The sequence below is a fragment of the Nicotiana tabacum genome, chromosome 23, assembly GCF_000715075.1.
Source record: "Nicotiana tabacum cultivar K326 chromosome 23, ASM71507v2, whole genome shotgun sequence".
NCBI lineage: Eukaryota > Viridiplantae > Streptophyta > Magnoliopsida > Solanales > Solanaceae > Nicotiana > Nicotiana tabacum.
Genome location: NC_134102.1, coordinates 139,416,399 through 139,442,073, shown reverse-complemented (window position 1 = coordinate 139,442,073; position 25,675 = coordinate 139,416,399). Strand labels below are relative to the sequence as shown.

Here is a 25,675-nt window from a genome sequence, read left to right as displayed (position 1 = left end):
GATAAAAAATAATTCTCAATCATAGATCAAAGATAAAATGTGGATCAATAACCCGAAAACATGACAATCAACATAAAAATTATTAACATAATTAGTTCATATAATTTAAAATGTTTTAGATGATCTTATTACTAATTACTATAGACGTTGATATGGATTTAATTAGTCAACAACTTGTTCATAAAAAGTTAACATTATTGTAAAATCACGAGAGCTTAGTGTACAAATTTACATTTTTTTTTATCTGTCTAAGTCTTGATGAACAAATTTACTGGATATATATACTTAATTGAAGATAGCATATCTTGGATAAATAATTAAAGTAAACACCGCTATTGTTGGAAAAAAAGAGTAAAGCAATAAAATCAGAATATAAAAAGGGAGAAAATATAGGGTTGGATCTTGGAATAGTCCAACAAGCTACCTGTATTTATTTCAGAAACTAGCAGTAATAAAACCACAAGTGGACCAAAAGCTTGCCATTGGTCAATATTCACTGTTAGAAAACTACAACTCCTTTTCCCACTTAGTCAAGAAAAGGCCAAAAATAGAAAGAAAAAAAAATAAAAGGCCAAAACTCAAAGAAAATTCCTACAGCCTATACAACTCTCTCATTCTTTCAAGTTTCAGCTTACCCAACACCACCCAACTACTACCCCCCCTCCCCCCAAAACTAAAGACACCCATTTAATCCAATTTCCTCATATATATATATTCTGTATATATATATTGACTGTATTTTGGGTATTTGTAGAAGAGAAAAAAAGGGATCAAGAATGGCACAAGAGAAGTTCATAGTAGAAGTTGAACCAGCAAAACCTGCCCAAAATGGAAAGCCATCAATGGGTGCTGTTTATAGAAGTCTTTTTGCTAAAGATGGGTTTCCTCCTCCTATTCCTGGACTTGACAGTTGTTGGGATATTTTCCGGTTAGGACTTAAAAAGTTTTAATCTTTTTATGTTAATTTACTTTGCAATTTTTTTGGGTTCTTGTCTTTTTTTATTTTTAATTAAAAACTTGACTTTTTTTTTGGTTGAATCTGATTGTTTGTTTCGATTAGTAAAGGTGGAGCATTTTTGTTTTATGTATTTGATCAGTAGCATAAAGTTCTAATTTTTCTGTTACTTTGATTTGCTATTCTTTTGGGTTCTTGTCTTTTTTGTTTTTAAATTTAAATTTTTGATCTTTTTTTTTTTGGGTTGAATTTAGTTGTTTGTTTGGGTTAAGAAAAGGTGGAATCTTTTTAGCTTTATGTATCTGATGAGTAGCATAAAGTTCAAAGATTTGATTTTTATTTTACTTTTTTTTGCACAATATATAAATTTGATCTAATTTTTAAATGTCCTTCGCAATTCTTATGGGCTTTTATTTATTTTTTGATAAACTAGATTTTAATAATATTTTCTTAATCTGATTGTAAATTTGGCTATAAAGGGTCTAGTATTCTAGCTTTATGTGTATGATGAACAAGTAGTTCCAAAAATTGATTTTGACTTTTACTAGCTTTTTCTGCAGAATATTGGCAATTTCTCTAATTTTTCTTTAAATTGGATAAAAATTGATTTTAATTTTTTTTGGATCCAATTGTTTAATTCGGCTACAAAAGATCTAGTCTTTTAGCTTTATGTATGTGATGAGTAGCAAAAACATTTTGTGTTGAGAATGAGATGAGTAACAAAAAGTTCCAAGAATTGATGTTGACTTTTTCCTTTTTTCCGCAAAATCTTCACTCTTACTACTTCATATGATTAAAAAGTCACAGTTTTTTGGCAATTCATTATATACATAAGTTACATGATTTCACTGGTAATGCTACTACTGGTCACGTGTACATGCATGTCACAGATGCCTTTACCTTTAAGACATTGTACTGCCTTGAGCATGAATATAGGAAATACATCTGCATTGGTCTAGTGGTAAGATTGCAGCTCGTGATACAGCGTGATGGATTCAAATCCAGCTGCAGACAGTAACCTGGTAGAGTAGTATGTAAGTGAAGAATGGTAGAGGGGTGGGGCCATTATCCAATATCCATTGAGTTTCGAACTGTGCGCCAGTTGGCGATTGGAGATTTCTCGGTTATAAAAATAAAAAGCTAAAAAATCATAGCAGGCTGTTTTGCTCTGTAAGAGTGAGTATCTTTAAATAAATTAGGCATAATTCTATAGAGAATATAAATTCAAAATGGGCCTGTATGAAGCAGAATGGACGGAAAGGATTCATATAGTGGAACCCCACTAGTTTGGGATTGAGTACAGTTGATTCATTGACATCACTTCAATGTAGGTCTTTCTCCATTAGTAAGGAAAGGCATTAGATTTTCGAGTTTTTTTTTATTTTTTATGATAAGGTAAGTTTAAGTATTACGAAAAAGTGGCACCAAGTAGGTGCTTGGGGCGTGTAGATTTTTGAGCTTTATTGTGCTCCTCTATTCAGGATAACTTCATATACAAGGTTGCTCTCGGACTGTACAAGCCGAAACTTTTACTCCACCAGTCCTCATTGTCCGTGTTCATTCTAGTAAATGTTGATCTGGTAGTTTGTTAGAACATGCAGCTATTTCTTTTAGTCAATAAATGCTTATAGATATTTGCCAGTGTGCTCAAATGACTAATTTCATTATTATCCAATAGCAGATCTTACAGGCATTTTCTTGTCTATGTCACAGTTTGTCAGTGGAAAAATATCCTAACAATCGGATGCTTGGACGCCGTGAGATTGTAGATGGAAAAGTACGTTGTTACCATGAGTAGTTTTTGCATATATTGTAATTCCTACATCTGTCGGGGTTCTCTTTTTCTAAATTGCTTTTAGCTGATTTGTGTATTTGTTATTATTTTCAGCCTGGCAAGTATGTGTGGATGTCTTACAAAGAAGTATATGACATTGTGATTAAAGTAGGAAATTCCATCCGTAGCTGTGGTGTGGACGAAGTGAGTTCCTATATTCTATTTGATTTACTTTGCTGAAAGCTTGGTTGACTGCGAGAATAATGCCAACTATAAATTCTTATTTACCTTCTAGTGTTTGAGTTGTGTCATCAAATACTGCAGATGATGACGCCTTTAGCTACTCATTTTTGCCTAGTTCTATTAGGAGCAACAAAAAGCTAGGTTCACTTCTGTTCTTCTTTTTTTGATGGGTGAACAAAAAGCTTGGTTCACTTTATCCGATGGTTCAGTTAGGATCTTTAGAATTCACTTCCTTAACAATGGAGAGATTTTATTGTTGAATTACATTTCACTTATTCTTTTTGAAGTTAGTGTGTGTTCTCTGCCTTTTGTTTACTTGTGCAGACTCGTGTATAGGACTTTTTAGCCAGTCTCTTATTGCTCGTTTTCCTTGGTTATTTTTACATTCAATCAGTATCTCACTTCAATTTGATTTCTGATGTTAGGGAGACAAATGTGGTATCTATGGCGCCAATTGCCCTGAGTGGATAATGAGCATGGAGGTTAATTTTTCTATTCCTTCTATTTTTTTCGATTTCCTCCTTTTGTCTGTTTGATGGTCATCAAACAAAATTAAGGACTTCTACTACTACTTTTTGGTTGTATTTTATTCGTATAATTATTTCCTAGCTGATGAAGAGGTACATAACATTTAATTTTAGATGTATCGATCATAGTTAGTCTGATTATCTTCGGCAATCAGAATGTCATCTTTTCTTCTTCTATGCTAATATCTCTCGGTTGAATCGCTGGCGTTACACTTTAAATTTAAACAACCATATATTTATTTCGTATATAACACATGGTTGAATATGACAAATAGGAGGAACCCTGATTTAATGAAATAGTTAAGGTTGCCTATGCTTGAATATTCTTGTAAGCACTGTGTGGGTTAGGAGGTCGGTTGGGACTCATATATTCGCATGTGCCTTTCTTTTCACCTCTAAATGAAGATATAGATTGGCTGAGCCCACTTTCTATCCTTCTGCGTATCAGCCTTTTGATGGTCCTGTTTTCTGCTGCATATCATATCAATCTTTTGTTTTAAGATATTTTAAAAATTAAACCTTCTCCTTAATTGTTGTTAGCTCTGATAACGACTCCACGATTGCAGGCATGCAATGCTCATGGACTTTACTGTGTTCCTCTGTATGACACCTTAGGTATGCATCCTCCTCCGGTTAGAATAGTGGTTTGAGTGTCTTCCTCATTTTTCTATTGTTTGCTTTTTCTTTTTGTAATTTATCATTCTTGGTGTTACTTTTATAAATAGAAGACATCTTCTTGGATTGTTTAAACAAGATGCCTTTTTTCATGCAGTCTGATAGCCAGATGACTTATCACCCATTAATCATATCATGTGGCCTTTTATTTTATGTTTATCACTGAAAGTAGAAGGAACCTCATTCTATGTAATGATTGAAAATAATCTTCTTCGTGTGCTTTAGGTGCTGGTGCAGTGGAATTTATCATTAACCATGCTGAGGTTAAAATTGCTTTTGTTGAAGAGAAAAAACTTCCTGAGGTATGCGTGTTCAAAATTAAACCTTTGATAGACGGCTGATTTATATTCTAAGACGTTTGACTCCACAGGCATGGCGATCCTCATGCTTGATATAGAACAGTCATGTCTCATAAGCCACGACTCATTAAGAGCTTGATAGTGGAATCAATTTGACTCACCAATTCAGTAATACGACTAATCTGTTTGAGCATCAGTGTGCTGTTTTAAAAAGATACACATATTTCAGATTCAAATATCACTGTTCCATAATAATATCATGTTGGGTAGCACATTGTATTCTATATTTTCCTTGACACCACTGTGTTTGAGATGGTTCCTTGGAAATCTATTTGCAAAGGCAAAAATTGTGGTTTCTAAAGGTTGTTGCTTCAAATGTTTTACTATTATATTTGGGAGGCTGTGCCTTTTAATATCTAGGGATGTCCTTTCTTACTAAAATATGTGCTCATCCCTTTTCAGCTTCTGAAAACTTTTCCAAATGCAGCAAAGTACTTGAAGAGTAAGTCGATTATAAATTCAGCTCCTATTTTAAAGTGTGGATCGATGAAATGGTATAACAAACTAGTTTCCTGTTTGTAATCACCAGCTGTTGTGAGTTTTGGGAATGTCACTCCTCAACAGAAGGAAGAGGTTGAAAAGTGTGGGGTGGCTCTATACTCGTGGGACGAGTTTCTACAATTGGTAAGACTTCTCTTTACTTCTATAGTTATCAGATTTGTCTAGTGTTTTGTTAGAGGTGATGATTAAAGGAGTGTTATAATTTTGATACTAAGATTGTGGTTTTGAAAGACAACAAATGGGGAATAAAATTTTTTGATTTCTTAATCTCATATATAGAGTTACATGACTCGAATTTAACTTAGATTTGCACATTTTTCGTTTAATCTTGTTTTTTTTTTGCTAAATTTCAGATTCCACCTTCGAATTCTTGTTTCCATTGTAATATTTGTTTTAGGCTCGTAAAATGCAGCCAGTGATGTTACTGGAAATAATTATTGATCAACTTTTTGGAATAAGTTTGTAGTCTTGACATTTACATGGAATGATCTGTTACGATGACCAACATGAAATTGTTTATATGCCTTTTGAACTAACGCGCAAACTCCTCAATGTGCAGGGAAGTGAAAAACAATTTGATCTTCCAGTGAAAAAGAAGGAAGACATTTGTACAATAATGTATACTAGTGGAACGACTGGAGATCCCAAAGGTGTGCTGATTTCAAATAATAGCATTGTTACTCTTATAGCTGGAGTACAGCGTCTGCTTGGGAGTGTGAATGAGTCGGTAATGAATTATTTGTTCTTAATTTTCCTGCCGTTTGACGTAAAGCATAGCTATATTATAGGCTTGACGATCTGACCTTTTCACGTTGCAGTTGACAGTGGATGATGTATATCTTTCATATCTTCCCCTGGCACATATCTTTGATCGGGTTATCGAAGAATGTTTCATTAATCATGGTGCCTCAATAGGATTTTGGCGAGGGGTAAGATGTTCAGATCTTCAGCTAAATCATGGTACAGATTATACTTATGCATTCCTAATCATGTCCGCAGGATGTCAAGTTACTAACCGAAGATATTGGAGAGCTGAAACCAACTATCTTCTGTGCTGTACCTCGGGTACTAGACAGAATATATTCAGGTAATATCTTTGCGGTCCAATTATTCACATTCTTATCTTATTGGTGTACCTTTGACTGAGTGCCTTCTATGTCTTGTCGAAATGCTGGATATGTTTTGACTAGTTCGTTTAAACATTCTCAGGTTTGCAACAGAAAATTTCTTCTGGGGGTCTGCTTAAAAGCACATTGTTCAATCTTGCCTATGCTTAGTAAGTGCTGTTCCATCCCTAAATTATGACTTCTTTCCCTAAACTATAACTTTTCTCCTCCAATTATTCAGATTAATGTAATCTTTTTGTGGACAATCAACAAGAATTAATAAACTACTTTTTATTTATATAAAAGGGTCATATTGATATAAACTAATACTACTTTACATTATTACAAATTTGATGGGGACAAATTCTAGACTTTCTCTTCTCATTTGATAGTTTATATACCAAACTCAGTATAATAAATCAAGCATTTTACTTTCCCTAGAAAGCTAACCGAGGCTTGTTAACATTGGATGGAGGAAATAATATTTTCTGTTTGCATACATGCTTTTTCGCACTTGAATTTAAACTGATCATTTCTTCCATGCTTTACGTTACTGTATATTGGAGAACTTTGGTTGCGATTTTTGGTTAGCATAAAAAGTAAATCTTAGTTTGAGTTATTTTTAGTGGTGGAGGCTGTTACCTAAACTTTTGAGATTCTACAGCAAACACCACAATTTGAAGAAGGGACGTAAACACTTCGAAGCTTCTCCGCTTTCTGACAAAGTTGTCTTCAGTAAGGTATTGGAAATGCCCTTGGAGCAGCTAGCAAATCCATTTTTTCGTATTCTTCTTTCCATCTTCCAGTTAGTCCCTAACTCCTGTTGTTCTTTTGCTTAGGTAAAAGAAGGGCTAGGAGGCAAAGTACGCCTTATATTATCTGGAGCAGCGCCCCTTGCAGCTCATGTGGAAGCTTTTCTGCGAGTTGTGGCATGTTGCCATGTTCTTCAAGGATATGGTATCCCATTCTTTCAACATATTACGAGTTTAGCTGAAATAAGAAAGTGTTGGCTTTTAGCTTTTATCTCAAACATAAATGGTAGAATGTAAAATCATCTTTATAAAACTTGGTTGATGGGAGCATCTCGTAGATCGTCACTGATGAGCCAATAAATGTAATAATTGCAAGGCTTTGTTATTTGCTGGATAATGAACGTCGTGTCTTTCTATTCTCATTTAGGTTTGACTGAAACATGTGCTGGTACATTTGTCTCACTACCAAACCAGTATGATATGCTTGGTACGGTTGGCCCCCCGGTGCCCAATGTGGATGTGTGCTTGGAGTCCGTCCCTGAAATGGCATATGATGCTCTATCAAGCACGCCACGTGGAGAAGTATGCGTGAGGGGCGACACTCTTTTTTCAGGTTATTACAAGCGTGAGGACCTAACAAAAGAAGTCATGATTGATGGGTGGTTCCACACAGGTTTGTTTTTTCGTGTTGAAGTTGAACTGACTAATGTCTGCTTGTCAGATAGAATTTGAATGGACCTTGGATCTAACATTTCTTTCTTCAGGTGATATTGGTGAGTGGCAACCAAATGGTAGCTTGAAAATAATTGATCGCAAGAAGAACATTTTCAAGCTCTCACAAGGTGAATATGTCGCTGTCGAGAATTTGGAGAATATATATGGCAATAATCCTGTTATTGACTCTGTAAGTATCTACTTTAGATGTAATGGCCTCTTAATTATAGCAAAAACATGGTTCAGAAGGGATACTTTTCTTTTCATTGGTATCTTCGGCCACTTCGTCCGTGCAATTTCTGCTTTCTACATGAACGAGGTTGAGCAATATTCATCTTTAATGTCGACTGTTTGTGGTCTAGCTTCGAGGAAATAATATGCTTTTACGAAAGAGGACTGTTATTCAACCAGACTGTTTTTTCATGTTGATTTTTTTGGATTAGATACTCTGGTTAACTGGTGACGTAGTCTATTCATATTAGTCGTGAACTGATGAAAGTGGACTCATTTCTTTTTCTACTTTGACTCCAGATATGGATATATGGAAACAGTTTCGAGTCTTTCCTTGTTGCTGTTCTTAACCCAAACCAACGAGCAGTTGAACAATGGGCCCAACATAATGGCGTATCTGGGGATTTTGATTCCCTGTGTGAAAATCCAAAAGTGAAGGAGTACATACTTGGAGAACTCACAAAAGCTGGAAAAGAAAAGAAGGTTATTTCTCCTCATTGCAGTTGCTTTTTCTGATAGTGCTTGCGTTGTACTCTTTGATAAAACCTATGTTGCTCAGACTCTCCGAAAATTTCTCCGGTTGCGTGTCGATCCTCTAAAAGTAGTGTATATTTGGAGGATCCGTCACGGGTGCGGCAATATATTAGAGAGTCCGCGCAACATAGGATAAAACGCATGGAAGAAAAGCGCTCCATCCTAAGTTGATATTCTGAAACTTAGATAAATATGATCAACTTTTTGCAGCTGAAGGGCTTTGAGTTCATAAAAGCTGTACACCTTGATCCTCAGCCATTTGACATGGAACGAGAACTTCTAACTCCTACATTTAAGAAGAAAAGACCTCAGTTGCTCAAATACTACAAGGTAATTTCTCTTTGATCTGCTGGTGGATGTTGTGAGCAATCAACTTTTCCATATTTTTTGATCATTCATTGTCCATTTTTATTCCTTTTCCTTTCACGAAGGGGAGCCTTGGAGCAATGGTAAAGTTGTCTCTGTATGACCTATAGGTCACGAGTTCGAGCAGTGGAATAAGCCACTGATGCTTGCATCAGGGTAGATTGCCTAGACTGCCTATATCACACCCCCTTGGGGTGCGGCCCTTCCCCGGACCCTGCGTAAACGCGGGATGTTACTACTCATTCTATGCTTTATTTTCATGTTGTCGAAAATTCTTGTTCTATTGAATGCAGCTTATCCAGTAACAATATAATCTTAATAGACATGAAAAAGTAGTAGATGAATTATTTGTACTCTTAATAAACTTTTTATAAGTAAATTCAGACATTCGACCCGTTGTTGATGCGGACTAAAAGGGCAGCCTGGTGCACTAAGCTCCCACTATGCGCGGGGTTCGGGGAAGGCCGGACCACAAGAGTCTATTGTACGCAGCCTTACCCTGCATTTCTGCAAGAGGCTACTTCCACGGCTCGAGCCCATGACCTCCTGGTCACACGCAATAACTTTATCGTTGTTGATGTGGACTAACACATTATATATTATACCTGCAAGTGAAATGCCTTGGTTTTTGGCAAATACGTAATCGACTAATCTGGACGCCTATAGTTGTTTTTGAGGCGTTTTACTCCGATGCTAAGTGACCGGATTATTAGTTAATAATGCTATCTGTTTAAATAGGAAAAGATATATCTATCAACATTTAAATTCTTGTTGATTCTATGTGCAACTTGTTTACGGAGTATTTGTTTACATGTTTTTGCCTTATGTAATTTTGAATTGCGCAGGACGTGATTGACAACATGTACAAGACCAAATGAATCTAACGGCTGAAACTACTTGCCCCTTCTTTTACATTTGATCTTTCAACCTTAATTTATCCTTTTGTTTTTGTTTTTGCACTGTATATATCACATGAAGATGATGAGATTGTTTTATCAAATTGGATTTGACTGTTATACAAGCAAAATTATTTGTTGTGTTACTAGTACTATTTAAATAGCTCAATATTGCAGTTTTATGGTTTAAAAGGAAAAAAAAAAATCATAGGAGTGTTAATAGTATCCCCCTCAAATACTAATAGCAGATAAATTTACGTCATTACTCAAACCACTAGTGACAAGGTTGTTTTAATCGAGTTTTCATGTCACTATTCTTATTGATTTGTAAAATTTTGAGTCGTGACAGGTTGGGTTGAGTAAGTATATTTATTGTTACAGTTTTTCACTGGAATGAAACGATTATATGAAGAATTGATCTGAAATAAAGCACTTCATCTATAGGCATTTCATAAAAGATAGATCATGAATCTAAGCGTTATAAAATAATCAAAACATGATAGAAGACTTCGCTCCGCCTCATAAAATCCTCGAATCAACCATGATTACCATCTATGGTCCATCTTAGTTGTCTTCCCAACTCGCAAAGGGGATTCTATTTAGTGTAAGATCTAATGTATAGGCAGTTTGGAATTGGAATGAATTCAATGGTATGCTTTGAACGATACAAACCAATTGACCTGAATGAGTTCATGGGAGTCAACTAAATCAATTTGTAGTCTTGAGTAAACATTGTTTAAGATGAATATAGCTAATGTGGGTATTACCAGAAAATGCCAAAAAGATCCAGTTGCAAATTCCATTTTTTCCATTTCTCCTACTCTCAATCAAACAAATTTTTTTTGTATAAAAGCTTTCTCAGGTTGCTTGTCGAGTTACCAACTAGAGTTTTCCAGAGGAGTAACTCCTTATGTGATGCTGTGGCAGTCATTTCTTTTACTTGTTATGTAAATTTATGATCCATATCTCAAAAATGATATTTCAAAGTTTGTACACATTATAAATAACGTTCCCAGAATGATCAGAATAAAAATACAATGAAATGCTACAAAAATGACCAGAATCATAGCTAAACACACACACCATTACAAAAACTTGGGGATTATCCAACAAATCCAGTCCTGAGTTGCTTGGGATAGCACTTTTCCTAAGAAATCTTGTTCCTTGTGTGTTTCAAAACTGTTGGTAATTTGAGTCAATATAAAATCTTATACGAATCCACGAATCAGCAGGATGTGTAAATATTGCTGCTTAACTGAGTTTTGCGAGATCAGAAGTTCCGCAACTCGCATCAAAAAGTGCTCTGAAAATTTTGTAAGGTCATTGGCCACAAGCAGATGCCACGTAACTGAGACAACAAGCCAGTGGTACGTTACGACAGCCCTAACATGGCCTGGGCTTGTACTACTTACCATCCTGAGTCACACTCGCATCATTCATAAAAGAAATATTAAAAGTTCTTACATTGAAAAAGAAACTCAAGAACTACTATTGGTCGGTAACAGAATACATGCATGAACTGAAACCAACAAATTTTATCCATCATTTGCCAGCTCATGAGGTATCAGATCATTATCTCTGGAATTAGGGGCAGACGCAGACCTCAGTGCAAATAGTTCTTCTCTGGTGTACTTCAATCTTTGATCTAGTTTGAGATAATGAAAGAAGTAATATCATACAAGACATATATAAGCATAAACTTTAGACCGAGAAGAGTTTGACGATGCCTCACCAAGAAAACTGTCTCTGTTAGATCTAAGGGGAGATGCTGATGGCCCTCCCTGCTTATGTTTGTATAGTTTGGTCCGTGAGGTGGTCACTTGGGACAAAGATGAGTGAATAGATAACCTTTTGACCAATGCAATACTAAGAAGATCATGCCTTACTTCAACTTGACGATGCTTTTGCTGAAAGGACAACAGTGCATCCTCTGTCAACAGCCAACACCCCCTGAGATCAAGAATCGTCATAGATGGTGGAGGGTTGAATATAATGAGCCCAGCATTAGTGAGCATGCCGTCACGAATCCCTAGTGTTACCAAGCTTCTAATAGATGACAACTGATGCAAAGAGGTATCGGTAAGGGAACCACTCCGTAAAAATAAATAGCTCAATTTACGAAAGCTCGGCAAAGGAGCCAAAGCTGAATCCTTGATTCGAGTCTCCTCCAAATCCAATCTCTCCAAATGATCAAGATTACATAACCCAGACAGTGATGAAATGCAATTAGGATCAGAATCCACCTCGTGGACCATACCTGGCATTGTGGCAGATTACACAACCATGTGAATGAAGAGAGAAGAGACTAATGTTGTCCTAACCCTACAGGAAAAGAAGTGTCCCTCAATAGGCAACTGAACTGATATTTTAAGTTCCACTCTGATTAATTTTGGTTGGATATAAGGCATAAAATGCATCCATCTATGATGACATCTGAAAATAAATTTAAAGCACACTTGGATCTTTCGGAAATGATTTTCATCACAAATTTGGAATTCTACAAGCGTGTTCATCGTGTAATAGACTAGCCTACAAGTGAGATACATATTGACATTATGGTGTTGTCTTCAAGTGTTCAAGCATCATCTACACCTATCTAGTTTCCAATGAAGGAGAAATTGAGGACCACAAAAGAAACTAAATGTAAAAAATAAAAGGAAGTTTTGAGGAAAAGAACATGGCATACCTCTGATATTTGTACCACTTAGATTGATACTTTTTAACAAAGGCATGGTGCTCATGAAGGGGATAGCATAATCGTCAATGGCTGTGTAAGATAATAATAAAGTTTCAAGATTGGGAACAAAACCAGCTAAGATTTCCAGTCCTGCATTGCTTAATTTTGTCCTGCTGAGATTTAGATGGCGTAAATTTTGACCTATAAATGCAATGTGTTCAACTGACTCATCTCCTGCAGATGTACCACTGAGATCTAAATCTGATATAGCACTCATATATGGCAAAAAGCAGTAAGAATTAAGAGATGAATTGGAAAGATCCAGGAGAGAGAGGGAAGAGGTTTCAAGGTGTTGGAAAGCTTCAGAGACATCTCTTATGGTTGATCCAGACAGAATAAGCTTTGCAAGGGGAGCTTTCCGTCCTTCTCCTTCGAATGAAGAATGTATCGTGCAATTGCTCATATTTAGGCATGCAAGAGAAGGCAGACTTGGCAACATAGTGACCTTGGTCCAGGCCAAATTCAGAAAACTCAATCTTGGGAACCATTTAAGATAAGATGCTCCTTTGTTTGATAATTCACTCCCCCAAAGATCCAAATGTTGCAGCTTTCGGAGAACCTACCCGAACCATAAACGTGTCATTTACCTTGAGTAAGTTCAACCATTCTAAGTAAGTACAATTAAAGGACTAGATGATTAAAAGAACAATCCATAACAGTTTAGTCCAGTGGGTAAGCTAAACAAGGCTAGCTCAAGCCTAAGACACTAAAGCAACTGTTTTAAGCCTTCAAGGTAACTTAAAGGGCACAAGTAGACCAAGCCATCTTTTCATTTTAAAAATAGATTTGAATTATTCAAATGTATGAAATTGTGACATTTTACTTAGTGGAAAAAACATCTACAACGCTACTTGTTTTTTCAAAATAGATTTGAACTATGGAATTATTTTCAACGTTCTACTTAGTGGTAAGAATTGAGATTTTAAGGTACTGAGAATTTTAAGAAACATTATTAACCTTGAATGTTTCCTAAAACATAACATAGGTCTTTGAGAATGGATGAGAATTTCTCATAACCCAAAGCTTAAAGAGAAATAAAACGTTTAATACGCCAAGAGGAAAGGTGGGGGAGAAGAAAGACAAGATCTTAAAGACATGTTAACAGCAGATGATCTACCTCAGAATTTCCACATAAAAAGAGGATCTACCTTAAGATTATCCAAAGCCGAATCAGACACAGGCAGGCCTCCCAAATCTAACACAGATAAGTTAGTTAATGAAGACAGGAGTATCACACCATCATTTGTGACACCTGTTTCTGGAATCCACAAATGTTCCAAAATTGGGATGGATGTTAGATGTCTAATTCCAGTGTCAGTGATCTTTGAGCATCTGGAGAGGTCAAGCTCCTTTAAGTTTGTCATTCCTGAGGAGAACAAAAGCAGACCTCTGTAAGTAAACATTTAGAGTGTCATGTAATATTTATGAACCAATACAAGTTAACCAAGGGGAAAAAATAAAGAAATAATAGTTTAGAGGAGAATATAACAGAATATGAACTAGGTTAGTTGCATTTATCTAAAAATATAAGAGGTCAAAGGTTACCTGTAATAGCCCAAATGGCTGAATTGTTAATTTTGTTACAATCTGATAAATTTAGAGAGCGCAAGTGATCAAAAGCACCTATATATGCCATCCATTCTGCATCCACACAGCTCTCCCCCCTTAAGTCGATCTCCTCGACACAAAATTTAAACACTCTAGACAAGAAAATATATATCAGCTTTTCGAGTAGATTATGCATGAATCCAACACACAGAAGAAAGATGTCAGCAGCTTTAGGTTTTGATGGTACACTACTGTAGAATTAGTAAAATAATGGGAAAACATCAACTTTACAATCACATAGCTAAACCGTTTCTCAAATGTTAGGGGTGACAATACTATCATCATTGCAACACAGAAGTCCAACACTAGGAGCCTCATTTCACTGAGGAAGCAATACAATTCATAATTATGCAGCTTCAAGGATGTGAATAACATTTCAAATCCTTGGACAACCAATACCCTGCAAACATATATTTCTCAGGCCAACGCAAATATGGTTCTCATAATTTCGAGAATCACTACCCAGCTACCACATAAAATAATTATAATTTGACTATAACACTTAGCTTCGATGATTGAAGGGCCTATAACAAAAAGATATGACCAAAATATAACAAGTAATTCAACTCCTTCACTTGCATAAAACACTCTCAGTTACTTTTGTTCTCCCGTTTTTTTGTTAATTTTTGTGACAGGCCATTTTGTTCATCAATTATCTACACACTAAACTACTCCTTTTAACCTATTCCGTTCAACATTTTCTCTTTTCAACTATCAATCTGACCAAATTTCTGAAGTCAAACTAGCACAGATTGATTGACTTTTAAAAGTTGAGATGGTTATTAAAAAGCTGCAAACTGTTCATAGGATTTTTCCTAAATTCACTTTAATATTACAACTCGAACTGATCCAGTAACCGCTAGATTATGAAAGATCACATTTATTTGTAATTTCAGGAATGAAATACAGTAATAATTAAGTATACTGAAAAATAAAAGGAATGAGGTGATAATTAGGATAAACTTACTCGAGTAAAGACGGGAACAGGAGACGGCGGCGAAGAAGGCGGTGAAGGAGAGCTTCGGCGAGGTGAGATGGCATACTTTCCAGAGTCCGCCGCTGTCTCCGCCACGCTTCGACGGCGTCACGGCTCTGCGTTGCCGATTCCATGCACATCTCAACCAGTTGGCTTTCCATTTTCTGGATCGGAAAATGAAAGTGGTGAGTTCTAAAAATGACCACAAATACGTGTCCTCCAAGATTTTATGTTGGAAGTCAAAGTCAAACTTTGTCATTTTTAATTGAGCTCTTCTCTTTTTTTTTTCTTTCTTCTTTTAATCTCTTTTATACTATTTTTCTCCTTGGTCCAATTAATTCCGATTCACATTGTGTTGGATCCTTAGAGAGAAAAACTCTTCCTATCTGTGATTGTTTTATCTTCAGAATTCAAACTTTAAATCCCTGGTCAAAGATAGAGGAATCCCATTCATCATACCACAATTGTTGACGTATGTCGTTTAATAGTTTAAATAATTTTATTGGAGACAATTAATCTAGTGATTTTGGATGGTACTAAAAGGGTACTAAATGATGTACATATCATATGGATCGGAAGTTGTCTTAAATGATCTATCTATGCTTTAGGCTTTGACGCAAATTTTGCTTAAGAACAAAACACGATAAGTGTTCATAAGGATTCTTCTTATTATTGATACGAATATGTATGTCAGTGTCAAGATAATTGTGACATTCAAGAACTATTAATAAACTATCTTAAAGGACAAATTATTAAGTGTTGGAACCTTGAAATATATAGAACGCCTCTAGATAAAGCAAAATAAATACAGAGGATTCATATATTCACTTCAACTAATGTGAAATCAAGACACAATTGGTTGTTTGATTGTAATGATTTCCTTTTCTTTTTCGTGCGTTATTATCTAGATATAATATTCAAAGACTGATATTTAAGTAAAAAATGACTGAGGATTATGTCCATCATTCACTAAATTTTAAAGATGAAAACTACGGATTTATCTATTATTAAAAAAAATACAAAGATATAAATATTAGAGCTAGTCGCACTAAAAGGTAGTTCAACGCACGAAGTATTCTTCGTTTATGTAGGGTCCGAGAAAAGGCAGCATCCCAAGGGATGTGATATAAAGACTACTTTAATGCAAGCATCAATGACTAATTCTACGGGTCGAACCCGTGACCTAGCTATATGTCACACGAAGACAACTTTACTGTTGCTCAAAGGCTTCCGCTCAAACACGTAAGAACATATAAAACTACTAGAGCCAGTCACACTGAGAATATGAATTCTTTAAAATATGTTATGGTTTAAACGCAAACCTATTTAGCGGAACAAGGAGTCCACAACAATAAACAATGCACTACTAAACTAGTATATTTGAAGAGGGGAAAAGAAAGCAGAGATGAAAAAAGAAGAATCTGGTCATAATAAAATTGTTGTCTAACTTAGAAAATTCCAAGGTAACATTGATAACATTCACCAGCTACCGATGCTAAACTCTAAAGTTTGGAATTGAGGTGTTTTTCAACATTTTCTAAAATCATCGAACTTGGACCGGCTCCTCATAAAATTGTACAAATGCATCCTCTTTGTCTCCATGGGGACAATGTTCGATATCTACTTTGGGACCCAACTAATACGGAATTACACCGAAAAATACCACTTTAAAAGGGTAAAGCGCTTCCTCCATGGTGAGAGTATAGTTGGCATACTTGGCTATATTACTCACTTTAGTTCATTTTATATGAAATATATTTGATTTTGCATTGTATTTAACTTTATATTTAATTTGATAAAAAAAATTACATCAAAGTCTAAAAGTTGAGTAGTTTAATATGTTTGAGTAATTGAAAGTTGCATTATAAAAATATAGTGGAGTCAAATATTCTCGGACATCCAAAAAGATAGAAGTGTTATATAAGTTAGGACATACGAATTACTTTATTACTCCTCTAATGATATTTGTTACTCAATGGGCAACTGAAAAAGAGAAAAAAGAATATGGCTTTGTTTTTGTGCATATCATAGAACTTTTACCGCTATACACGTGTACAATTCCTTCAGCTTTCTCGATTCCTACCTTTTATTAACAGTTAGTATTACCGTGGTTATAGCTGCGCTGTTGAGGTTCATGGAATCGTGCATTCTTCTACTGCCTCTCCTTTCTCTATTGTACTTCCTTATACTTCTTTAATTTGTTGGTAATCAAAATTTGGGTCCTTACTCTTTTTAAAGTTTATCCATTTTTTTCTATTTGTATCTGATACGAGCTCTATTTGGGTAATTTTTTTATGCAATATTTCTTTATTTGTTGAAGTTACTTTGTTGGAGATGACAATTTAGAGAATATATATTAGCTTACTCTTCTTTTGAATAAATTTCATGCTACAAATTTTATGTGCATGTCAGTAATTGTACCTGATTTATACATGCATTATGACTTTTATTAGATGAATTTTTTCTTTTGCTACCAACTAATTAGTGCAGAGCTAAACGTCTTGCCGAAAATCCGAGGTATCAAATTAAAATTGCAGCTGGAATTTTGGTTTCTCTTGATTTGGGATATACTTTTTCATTACGATTTGTTTTATTCTACTTATTTAATCTTTTTTTATTGTTTGCTTACTGGAATTTGAAGTGGACTAAGCACTCAAGGTGTTTGCTGATGTGCCTCTAAGACCTATATGAATCAATTGGCTGATTAGAGCATATTTATTGCTACCCTGCCCTCACAACTATATTTTTAGCTCATGTGAAGGCGTGAAGCTATACATAACGCTTGATTGGAAATCTAAGCTCCCTAAAAGCAGGTTAAATTTACTGTTTGTTGGTGTCATTTACTTTTTATCTTTTATTTGTGTTTCATGTCTTTACGTATTGCTATTTCTTGCAGTCCTATTAGAGTTAGAAAACTTCATACACAACATGTTCGATTAAGATGTTTGGAACTAATTTCTGACATTCCTAACTTCTTTATTGGTGATTGCTATGTAGGGGTTGATAGGGTTGCTTCTATAGACAATGATGAATCATTGACTTATTCTAGGTACTTGACTTGAAGTTGTAAAAGTGTGTTATTAATGTCTTAACGAACTCAACTTTCTTCTGCATAAAACAATTTCTAAACATGTCATGAATGTGGGACTTATGGATATTGCATTCGGATCAACTCCAGAACTGCCAGAGAAATTTGATCTGTGCCACAAAAATTCACAAAAATGCAGTTTCTGATGTTGTCCTTCTTGGTAAGTTTCTACTCTTGCGTGGATGAGATAATTACATCTCTAAAGTGTTGAATTTGACATGTTTGAGGTTTACTGATTGGTGTAATAAAGAATCAACAGTTTATGGAACTGAACTGTGTTCGTTGTCCATTAAGAGATTTGAAATTGGGAGGCAAAGTTGTGCTCCAGAATTTCAATTAATTTGATAAAAACACTTGACTCATGCAAGTTCCATGTTGCTTTACCAGAATGATGGATTTTGAGTATGCTCCTAATGGGACTCTCTTTGAACTTTTGCATACTGAGTGTCTTATTCTGGGACTGTAGCTATTGAGATTTATCCCCAACTGTTACGTAATTACGTCTGCTTGATTAAACTATTTAGCAAATACCTTTATTTGGTGTATGGTGTTGGTAGAATGTGTCTTTGGTCTCATGTAGTTATGCTGGTAATTGGAAAAGTAATCATTGTTTCGCATTATCTAAATGCTTGCGCTTATTAACTTGAAGAATCATTGGGTATAAACAGATGGTTCACGCTCAATAAGTCATCTTTGGAATTCATATCTGCTCTTTCTACTATGTATGTTTTGCTCGCCAAACCACAAACAACTATTCTTCAATGCTACTGACATACCTACTATTTATGCTCAGATGTTTCTTATGACAATGTGATTAAAAAAAAAAAAACCCACTCCATGTGACTTAAATATTAATGTTAGCCTTTTTTTCCTTTTTTTTTTTAAATAATTGTAATTGACTTAGATTCAAAAGCCCCACTTTTGGGACTACACTGGGTTTGTTGTTGTTGTTGTTGACTATTCAAAAGACGAGTATAGACTGAAAGGAAAAAAACTGATCAATGTGTTCACTCAATTGACCTAAAAATACATCTATTTATATGGTTTTTGCGTGATTAAAACTCATATAGATCTTGACCATTTTGTGAATATTTTTCTACCTCTACAGCAATTACTGCATTTAAACCAGCTCTCCCTTCCCTGAATATTTGATCTGAAATATGCAAATGAGGATAGCAATGACATGACATACTGCTTTGAGTACCAGTAGAATTCATCGCCATTGTTACCCATAAAGACTTGACTTTCTCTTCACTGTACAACACAGAAAACTCTGCAACCATCAAGCAATGGGAATATCCAACTTTTCTGTTGAGGCTTTAAGCGCGCAACTACCCAATTAAATTTTCTATTGTTTGTTGAAGAGGAAAATAATATAATTCAAGATTAAATTTCTACAGCAAAAGAGAAGTGCCAATTCTGTTCAACTTATGTTGCCAATGTTCTAGCTATTATAACTGTCACGACCCGAAATTCCCACCTTTGGACCGTGATGGCGCCTAACATTTCACTTGCTAGGCAAGCTAACGTTAGAATAATATTATTTATTTTTAAAATAATTTCTAAATTTATTAATAATAAAGAACAAATGCGGAAGTAAATTCTGAAATCTAGTGAATTATACATAAAAAAAAATTACCATCCCAGAATTGGTGTCGCAAGTGCACGAGCTTCTAGAATAATATAAATAAAGGTCTGAATAAAATAATGCTGTCTGGAAATAAACACACAGCTAAAGTAAAATAGACGGGGACTTCAGAACTGCGGACGCCATGCAGTTATACCTCAAGTCTTCTCTGGGTAGCTGATATCCGAGCAAGTCTACGGTACGCTGCTGGGACCAACTCCGAAATCTGCACAAGAAGTGCAGAGTGCAGTATTAGTACAACCGATCCCATATACTGGTAAGTGCTGAGCCTAACCTCGACGAAGTAGTGATGAGGCTAAGGCGAGTTACTTACATTAACTTGTACGCAATATTAGTAACAACAACAAATAATAGAAAGAAATCAGGTAACTCATTTATAATAATTGAAGCCAATTCAGCAGTCGTAACCAATTATCATTTCCATCAAAATCTGTTGCAGCGTGCAACCCGCTCTCACAACATATTCACATTCAATTCTATTGTAGTGTGCAACCCGCTCTCCCAATATATTCCTTTTAATCAAGTCTGTCATATATTTATTTCAATCAAGTATATATAGACTTTTAAGTAAGTCTGTTGCGGCATGCAGTCCGATCTTCCAATATTGACTTTTAATAAGTCTGTTGCAGCGTGCAACCCGATCCTCCAATATGGACTTTTTAATAAGTCTGTTGTGGCGTGCAACCCGATCCTCCAATATGGACTTTTTAATAAGTCTGTTGCGGCGTGCAACCCGTTCCTCCAATATAGACTTCTTAATAAGTCTGTTGCGGCATGCAACCCGATCCTCCAATATATCCATTTCAATCAATTTTGTTGCGGCGTGCAACCCGATCCTCCAATATATCCATTTACCAATTCTTATAGAAGAAATTTCCCCAATAAATACAACAGTTAATATAAAATTATAAGACAACAATCATACAATAATTATGATTTAATTATGGAACAAACAATGACAAATAGCAAATTGTTATGGAAATCAGGGAGAAAATAGGCAGTTTAATATTTAATATGTTAAATGTCAAATAACAATTAAAACACATAATTCAAATAGCATGTAACAATTAATACAGGAATTCAAGAATTAATATTTGACAAAGAATAGGAGAGAAACAATTATTATAATAATTAATTTATGATTTAAAATAATTTATGATTTTTCAAGTAAGCAGACAAACAATTAATTTGACGACGTATAGACACTCGTCACCTCGCCTATACGTCGTTCACATGCATTTCACATAACAAATAATTTAAGGGTTCTATTCCCTTAAGTCAAGGTTAACCACGACACTTACCTCGCTTTGCAAATTCCAATCAATTACTCGACCACAACTTTTTCTTTTAAATTTGTCTCCAAAAGTTTCAAATCTATTCACAAATAATTCGATATATAAAGAAGTACGACCCTGCATTCGCAGAACTCCATCTTCCCCCACAACAACCTGTTTGGTATCACCGTGTCGCACCGTGTCCTTAAGGACAAGTAAATGAGGATCATTATACTGCCTCTCTCTGATGCGCTCATATAAAGAAAACCGAGCGACTGTACAAGCTAGAACCCGACTGGGTTCTGAAACATCTAACCTCACGAACTGATTAGCCAAAGTCTGAACATCTGCAGCTAATGGCCTCTCACCAACCGGAATATACGCAAGACTGCCCATACCCACAACCTTTCTACTCAAAGCATCGGACACCACATTGGCCTTTCCGGGGTGATACAAAATGATGATATCATAGTCTTTCAACAACTCCAATCATCTTCTCTGCCTCAAATTAAGATCCTTTTGTTTGAACAGATATTGAAGGCTACGATGATCAGTAAATACCTCATACGAAACACCGTAGAGGTAATGTCTCCAAATCTTCAGCGCATGAACAATGACTGCCAATTCTAAGTCATGAACAGGATAATTCTTCTCGTGAACTTTCAACTGCCGCGACGCATATGCAATTACCTTGCCATCTTGCATTAATACTGCACCAAGCCCAATGTGAGATGCATCACAATATACTGTATACGAACCTGAACCTGTGGGTAATACCAACACTGGTGTCGTAGTTAAAGCAGTCTTGAGCTTCTGAAAGCTCAACTCACACTCGTCTGACCATCGGAATGGGACACCCTTCTGGGTTAGTCTGGTCAATGGGCTTGCTATAAATGAAAACCCTTCCACGAACCGACGATAGTAACCTGCTAAACCCATGAAACTCCGGATCTCTGTAACTGAAGTAGGCCTAGGTCAATTCTGAACAACCTTTATCTTCTTAGGATCCACCTTTATGCCTTCTGTCGATACAACATGCCCCAAAAAGGCAACTGAACCTAACCAAAACTCACATTTTGAAAATTTGGCATATAACTGGTTATTCTTCAAAGTCTGAAGCACACTCCGAAGATGCTGCTCATGCTCCTCTCGACTGATGGAGTAAATTAAGATATCATCAATGAATACAACCACAAAAGAATCCAAATAGGGCTTGAACACCCGATTCATCAAATCCATAAATGCTGCAGGGGCATTTGTCAACCCAAATGACATCACTAGGAATTCGTAATGCCCATATCGAGTCCGAAAAGCTGTCTTAGGGACATCAGATGCCCTAATCTTCAGCTGATGGTAACCAGACCTCAAATCGATCTTCGAAAATACCTTGGCACCCTGAAGACGATCAAATAAGTCATCAATTCTTGGCAGCGGATATTTGTTTTGGCCTTATTCAATTGTCGATAATCTATACACATCCGCATAGAGCCATATTTCTTCTTTACAAATAGTACTGGAGCACCCTAGGGAGAGACACTGGGTCTAAGGAATCCCTGATCAAGCAAGTCTTGTAACTGCTCCTTTAATTCTTTCAACTCCGGCGGGGCCATACAGTATGGTGGGATAGAAATGGGCTTAGTGCCCGGATCCAAATCAATACAGAAGTCAATATCTCTTTCGGGTGGCATTCCCGGCAAATCTGCAGGAAGTACTTCTGGAAAATCACGAACAACTGGTACTGAGTCCATAGAAGTAACATCCGTACTGGGATCGCGAATATAAGCTAAATAGGCTAGACACCCTTTCTCGACCATAAGCCGAGTTTTCATATAAGAAATAACCCTGCTGGCAGAATGACCAGGAGTTCCTTTCCACTTTAACCGAGGTAACCCCGGCATGGCTAGGGTCACTGTCTTGGCATGACAATCCAATATAGCATGATAAGGTGACAGCCAATCCATACCCAAGATGACATCAAAATCTACCATATCAAGAAGTAGAAGATCCACACTAGTCTCAAGATTACAAATAGTAACCACACATGAACGATATACATGATCTACTACAACAGTGTCTCCCACTGGTGTACACACACAGAAGCACTCAGAGAATCACAAGGCACAACCAAATATGAAGCAAAATAGGAGGACACATAGGAATAAGTAGATCATGGATCAAATAGAACTGAAGCATCTCTATGGCAAACTGGAATAATACCTGTGATCACAGCATCAGATGACTCGGCCTCAGGCCTAGCTGGAAAAGCATAAAATCGGGGCTGGGCCCACCACTCTAAACCGCATTCCTGGGACGACCTCTAACTGGCTGGCCTCCACCTCTAACAGCCTGACCTCCACCTCTCATAGCCTGACCTCCACCTTTAGCTGTCTGACCCCTACCTCTAGCTGGCTGAGCAGGCGGTGAAGCAACCGGTGCCGATATGATGGCACGTGAATCCTGCCGAGATCTGTTACTCGCCAACCTAGGGCAATACCTTCTGATGTGACCAATGTTCCCACACTCATAACACCCATCCGGATGCCGTGGCTGTTGAAGCTGAAACTGACCCAAATGGGCTGGATAACTGCTGTAGTAACTGTAGAGTGGCGGTGCACTGATATGAGCTGAATGTGCACTGAATGCTGGCTGCCTAGAGTAAGGCATAATAGGACCGTGACTCCCTGAAGCATCGGGCGATGCATGAAGTGCTGAATGAAACGGCCTGGGAGGATGACCCCTACCAAAATTACCCCTGCCTCCAGACGAGGCACCACCGAAACCACCGAACTGACGAGGCCTCTTATCAGACCTCTGCCCTCTCTCTTGTGCAAGAACCATCTCGATCCTCCTCGCGACATTAGCAGCCGCCTAAAAAGAAATTTCACTTCCGGTCTCCTTGGCCATTTGAAGCTTGATAAGGTGAGTGAGTCCCTCAATAAACCTCCCCACTCTCTCTCCCTCAGTAGGTAGTAAAAGGAGAGCATGGCGGGCCAAATCCACAAAACGGAACTCATACTGAGTAACAGTCATACTGCCCTGTTGTAGACGCTCAAATTGCTTGCGAAATTCCTTTTTTAGTGTGATAGGGAGGAATTTCTCCAGAAATAGCTGAGAGAACTGCTCCCAGGTAAGTGCAGGCGATCCAACTGGTCGGGTCAATGTATAATCTCTCCACTACCTCTTGGCGGAACCCGTCATCTGAAATACAGCAAAATCAACCCCATTGATCTCAATTATACCCATGTTCTGCATCACCTCGTGGCAGCGTTCAAGATTATACCCAGTCTCGATAAGGCCTCAAAAGACATGGCGGGCCTATCACCAGTCTGTGCCGCAACAACTGGCTGAACTACCTCAATTGGCGGGGCTGCTGGTGCTTGATTATGGGGAGCCATTTGTTCTGGAGCGGGAGTAGTGGGAGTTTGTGCTCCTCCCCCAACCTGTGAGACAGATGGTGCCACTGGAAATGTACCATTCTGGGCCACGCCCTCCATAAGACTTACCAAACGGACTAGAGCGTCCTGAAGTACTGGAGTGGCTATGAATCCTTCCGGGACCTGAACTGGTCCAACTGGTACATTCTGAACTGGAACCTCCTCCTGAAGGTCCACATGAGGTTCTTAAACAGGTGCAGCTGCTCGAGCTCTGGACTGAGATCTATCTCGACCTCGACCTCTACCCTAGCCATAGTTGCCACCGGGGGTTCTGGTCCCTGACCATCGGTAGAGGTATTACGTGTTCTCACCATCTGCGAGAGAATAAGAGTGGAATGATTCAATCATCGATGATAGAATAAAATCGCACGACGGAATAAGAAAGAAGTAATATTATTCCTAAACTTCATAGCCTCTGAGAGATAAGTACAGACGTCTCCGTACCGATCCTTCAGACTCTACTAAGCTTGCTCGTGACTCGTGAGACCTATGTAACCTAGTGGTCTGATACCAACTGTCACGACCCGAAATTCCCACCTTCGGACTGTGATGGCGCCTAACATTTCACTTGGTAGGCAAGCCAATGTTAGAATAATATTATCCATTTTTAAAATAATTTCTAAATTTATTAATAACAAAGATCAAATGCGGAAGTAAAGTCTGAAATGTAGTGAATAATATATAAAAAAAAATAACGGTGTCTAAATACCATCCCAAAATTGATGTCACAAGTGCTCGAGCTTCTAGAATAATACAAATAAAGGTCTGAATAAAATAATGCTGTATGAAAATAAACACATAGCTAAAGTAAATGGGGACTTTAGAACTGCGGACGCCATGTAGTTATACCTCAAACTCCGCTGGTAGCTGTATCCGGGCGAATCTACAGTACGTCGCTGGGACCAACTCCGAAATCTGCACAAGAAGTGCAGAGTGTAGTATCAGTACAACCGACCTCATGGACTGGTAAGTGCTTAGCCTAACCTCGACGAAGTAGTGACGAGGCTAAGGCGGGTCACTTACATTAACCTGTACGCAATATTATTAACAACAACAAATATTAGAAAGAAATCAGGTAACTCATTTATAATAATTGAAGACAATTCAGCAATCGTAACCAATTATCATTTCCATCAAATCTGTTGCAGCGTGTAACGCGCTCTCACAACATATTCACATTTAATTCTTTTGCAGCGTGCAACCCGCTCTCCCAATATATTCCTTTTAATCAAGTCTGTCATATATTTATTTCAATCAAGTATATATAGACTTTTAAA

The 25,675-nt window shown here is 36.9% G+C and overlaps 2 protein-coding genes and 1 long non-coding RNA gene across 4 annotated transcripts; 2 read left to right on the top strand and 1 right to left on the bottom strand.

Annotated features, from left to right (window-relative positions):
* The first annotated feature begins 532 nt into the window (after positions 1-532).
* LOC107795838 (long chain acyl-CoA synthetase 4-like) lies at positions 533-9,779 on the top strand. 2 transcript variants are annotated; one of them, XR_012705851.1, is made up of 19 exons: positions 533-928; positions 2,669-2,732; positions 2,844-2,933; positions 3,398-3,454; positions 4,066-4,114; positions 4,400-4,476; positions 4,936-4,975; positions 5,063-5,157; positions 5,594-5,761; positions 5,853-5,963; positions 6,034-6,121; positions 6,244-6,310; positions 6,805-6,880; positions 6,980-7,097; positions 7,320-7,565; positions 7,657-7,796; positions 8,138-8,366; positions 8,558-8,701; positions 9,583-9,779. XR_012705851.1 is itself a non-coding variant. In XM_016618543.2 (19 exons), the coding sequence occupies exons 1-19, from the start codon at positions 777-779 to the stop codon at positions 9,613-9,615; spliced, it is 1,974 nt and encodes a 657-aa protein (XP_016474029.1). In that variant the 5' UTR covers positions 533-776; the 3' UTR covers positions 9,616-9,779. The 2 variants fall into 2 exon arrangements, 1 of the variants encoding a protein (XP_016474029.1); XM_016618543.2 differs by having other exon boundaries at positions 8,138-8,320; positions 8,582-8,701.
* A 784-nt stretch (positions 9,780-10,563) lies between these two features.
* LOC107795837 (uncharacterized) lies at positions 10,564-15,157 on the bottom strand. The gene is made up of 6 exons (XM_016618542.2): positions 14,946-15,157; positions 13,916-14,070; positions 13,519-13,736; positions 12,320-12,929; positions 11,366-11,890; positions 10,564-11,278 (listed from the first exon to the last, which is right to left on the bottom strand). The coding sequence occupies exons 1-6, from the start codon at positions 15,113-15,115 to the stop codon at positions 11,169-11,171; spliced, it is 1,788 nt and encodes a 595-aa protein (XP_016474028.1). The 5' UTR covers positions 15,116-15,157; the 3' UTR covers positions 10,564-11,168.
* A 1,711-nt stretch (positions 15,158-16,868) lies between these two features.
* LOC107795836 (uncharacterized) lies at positions 16,869-18,587 on the top strand. Its single transcript, XR_001650255.2, has 2 exons — positions 16,869-17,767; positions 17,952-18,587. It is a non-coding gene; the product is annotated as an uncharacterized LOC107795836 (long non-coding RNA).
* The last annotated feature ends 7,088 nt before the right edge of the window (positions 18,588-25,675 follow it).

Bases quoted from the DNA above. Each gene is read 5' to 3' on its own strand.
- LOC107795838 (XM_016618543.2), top strand. From the start codon at position 777: ATGGCACAAGAGAAGTTCATAGTAGAAGTTGAACCAGCAAAACCTGCC. The intron at 2,733-2,843 runs GTACGTTGTTAC...TATTATTTTCAG, and splicing joins GTGAGATTGTAGATGGAAAA to CCTGGCAAGTATGTGTGGAT. The intron at 5,158-5,593 runs GTAAGACTTCTC...CTCAATGTGCAG, and splicing joins GGGACGAGTTTCTACAATTG to GGAAGTGAAAAACAATTTGA.
- LOC107795837 (XM_016618542.2), bottom strand. From the start codon at position 15,115: ATGGAAAGCCAACTGGTTGAGATGTGCATGGAATCGGCAACGCAGAGC. The intron at 12,930-13,518 runs GTAGATCCTCTT...TGGTTCGGGTAG, and splicing joins CGGCTTTGGATAATCTTAAG to GTTCTCCGAAAGCTGCAACA. The intron at 11,891-12,319 runs GTATGCCATGTT...CCACAATGCCAG, and splicing joins AAGTGGTACAAATATCAGAG to GTATGGTCCACGAGGTGGAT.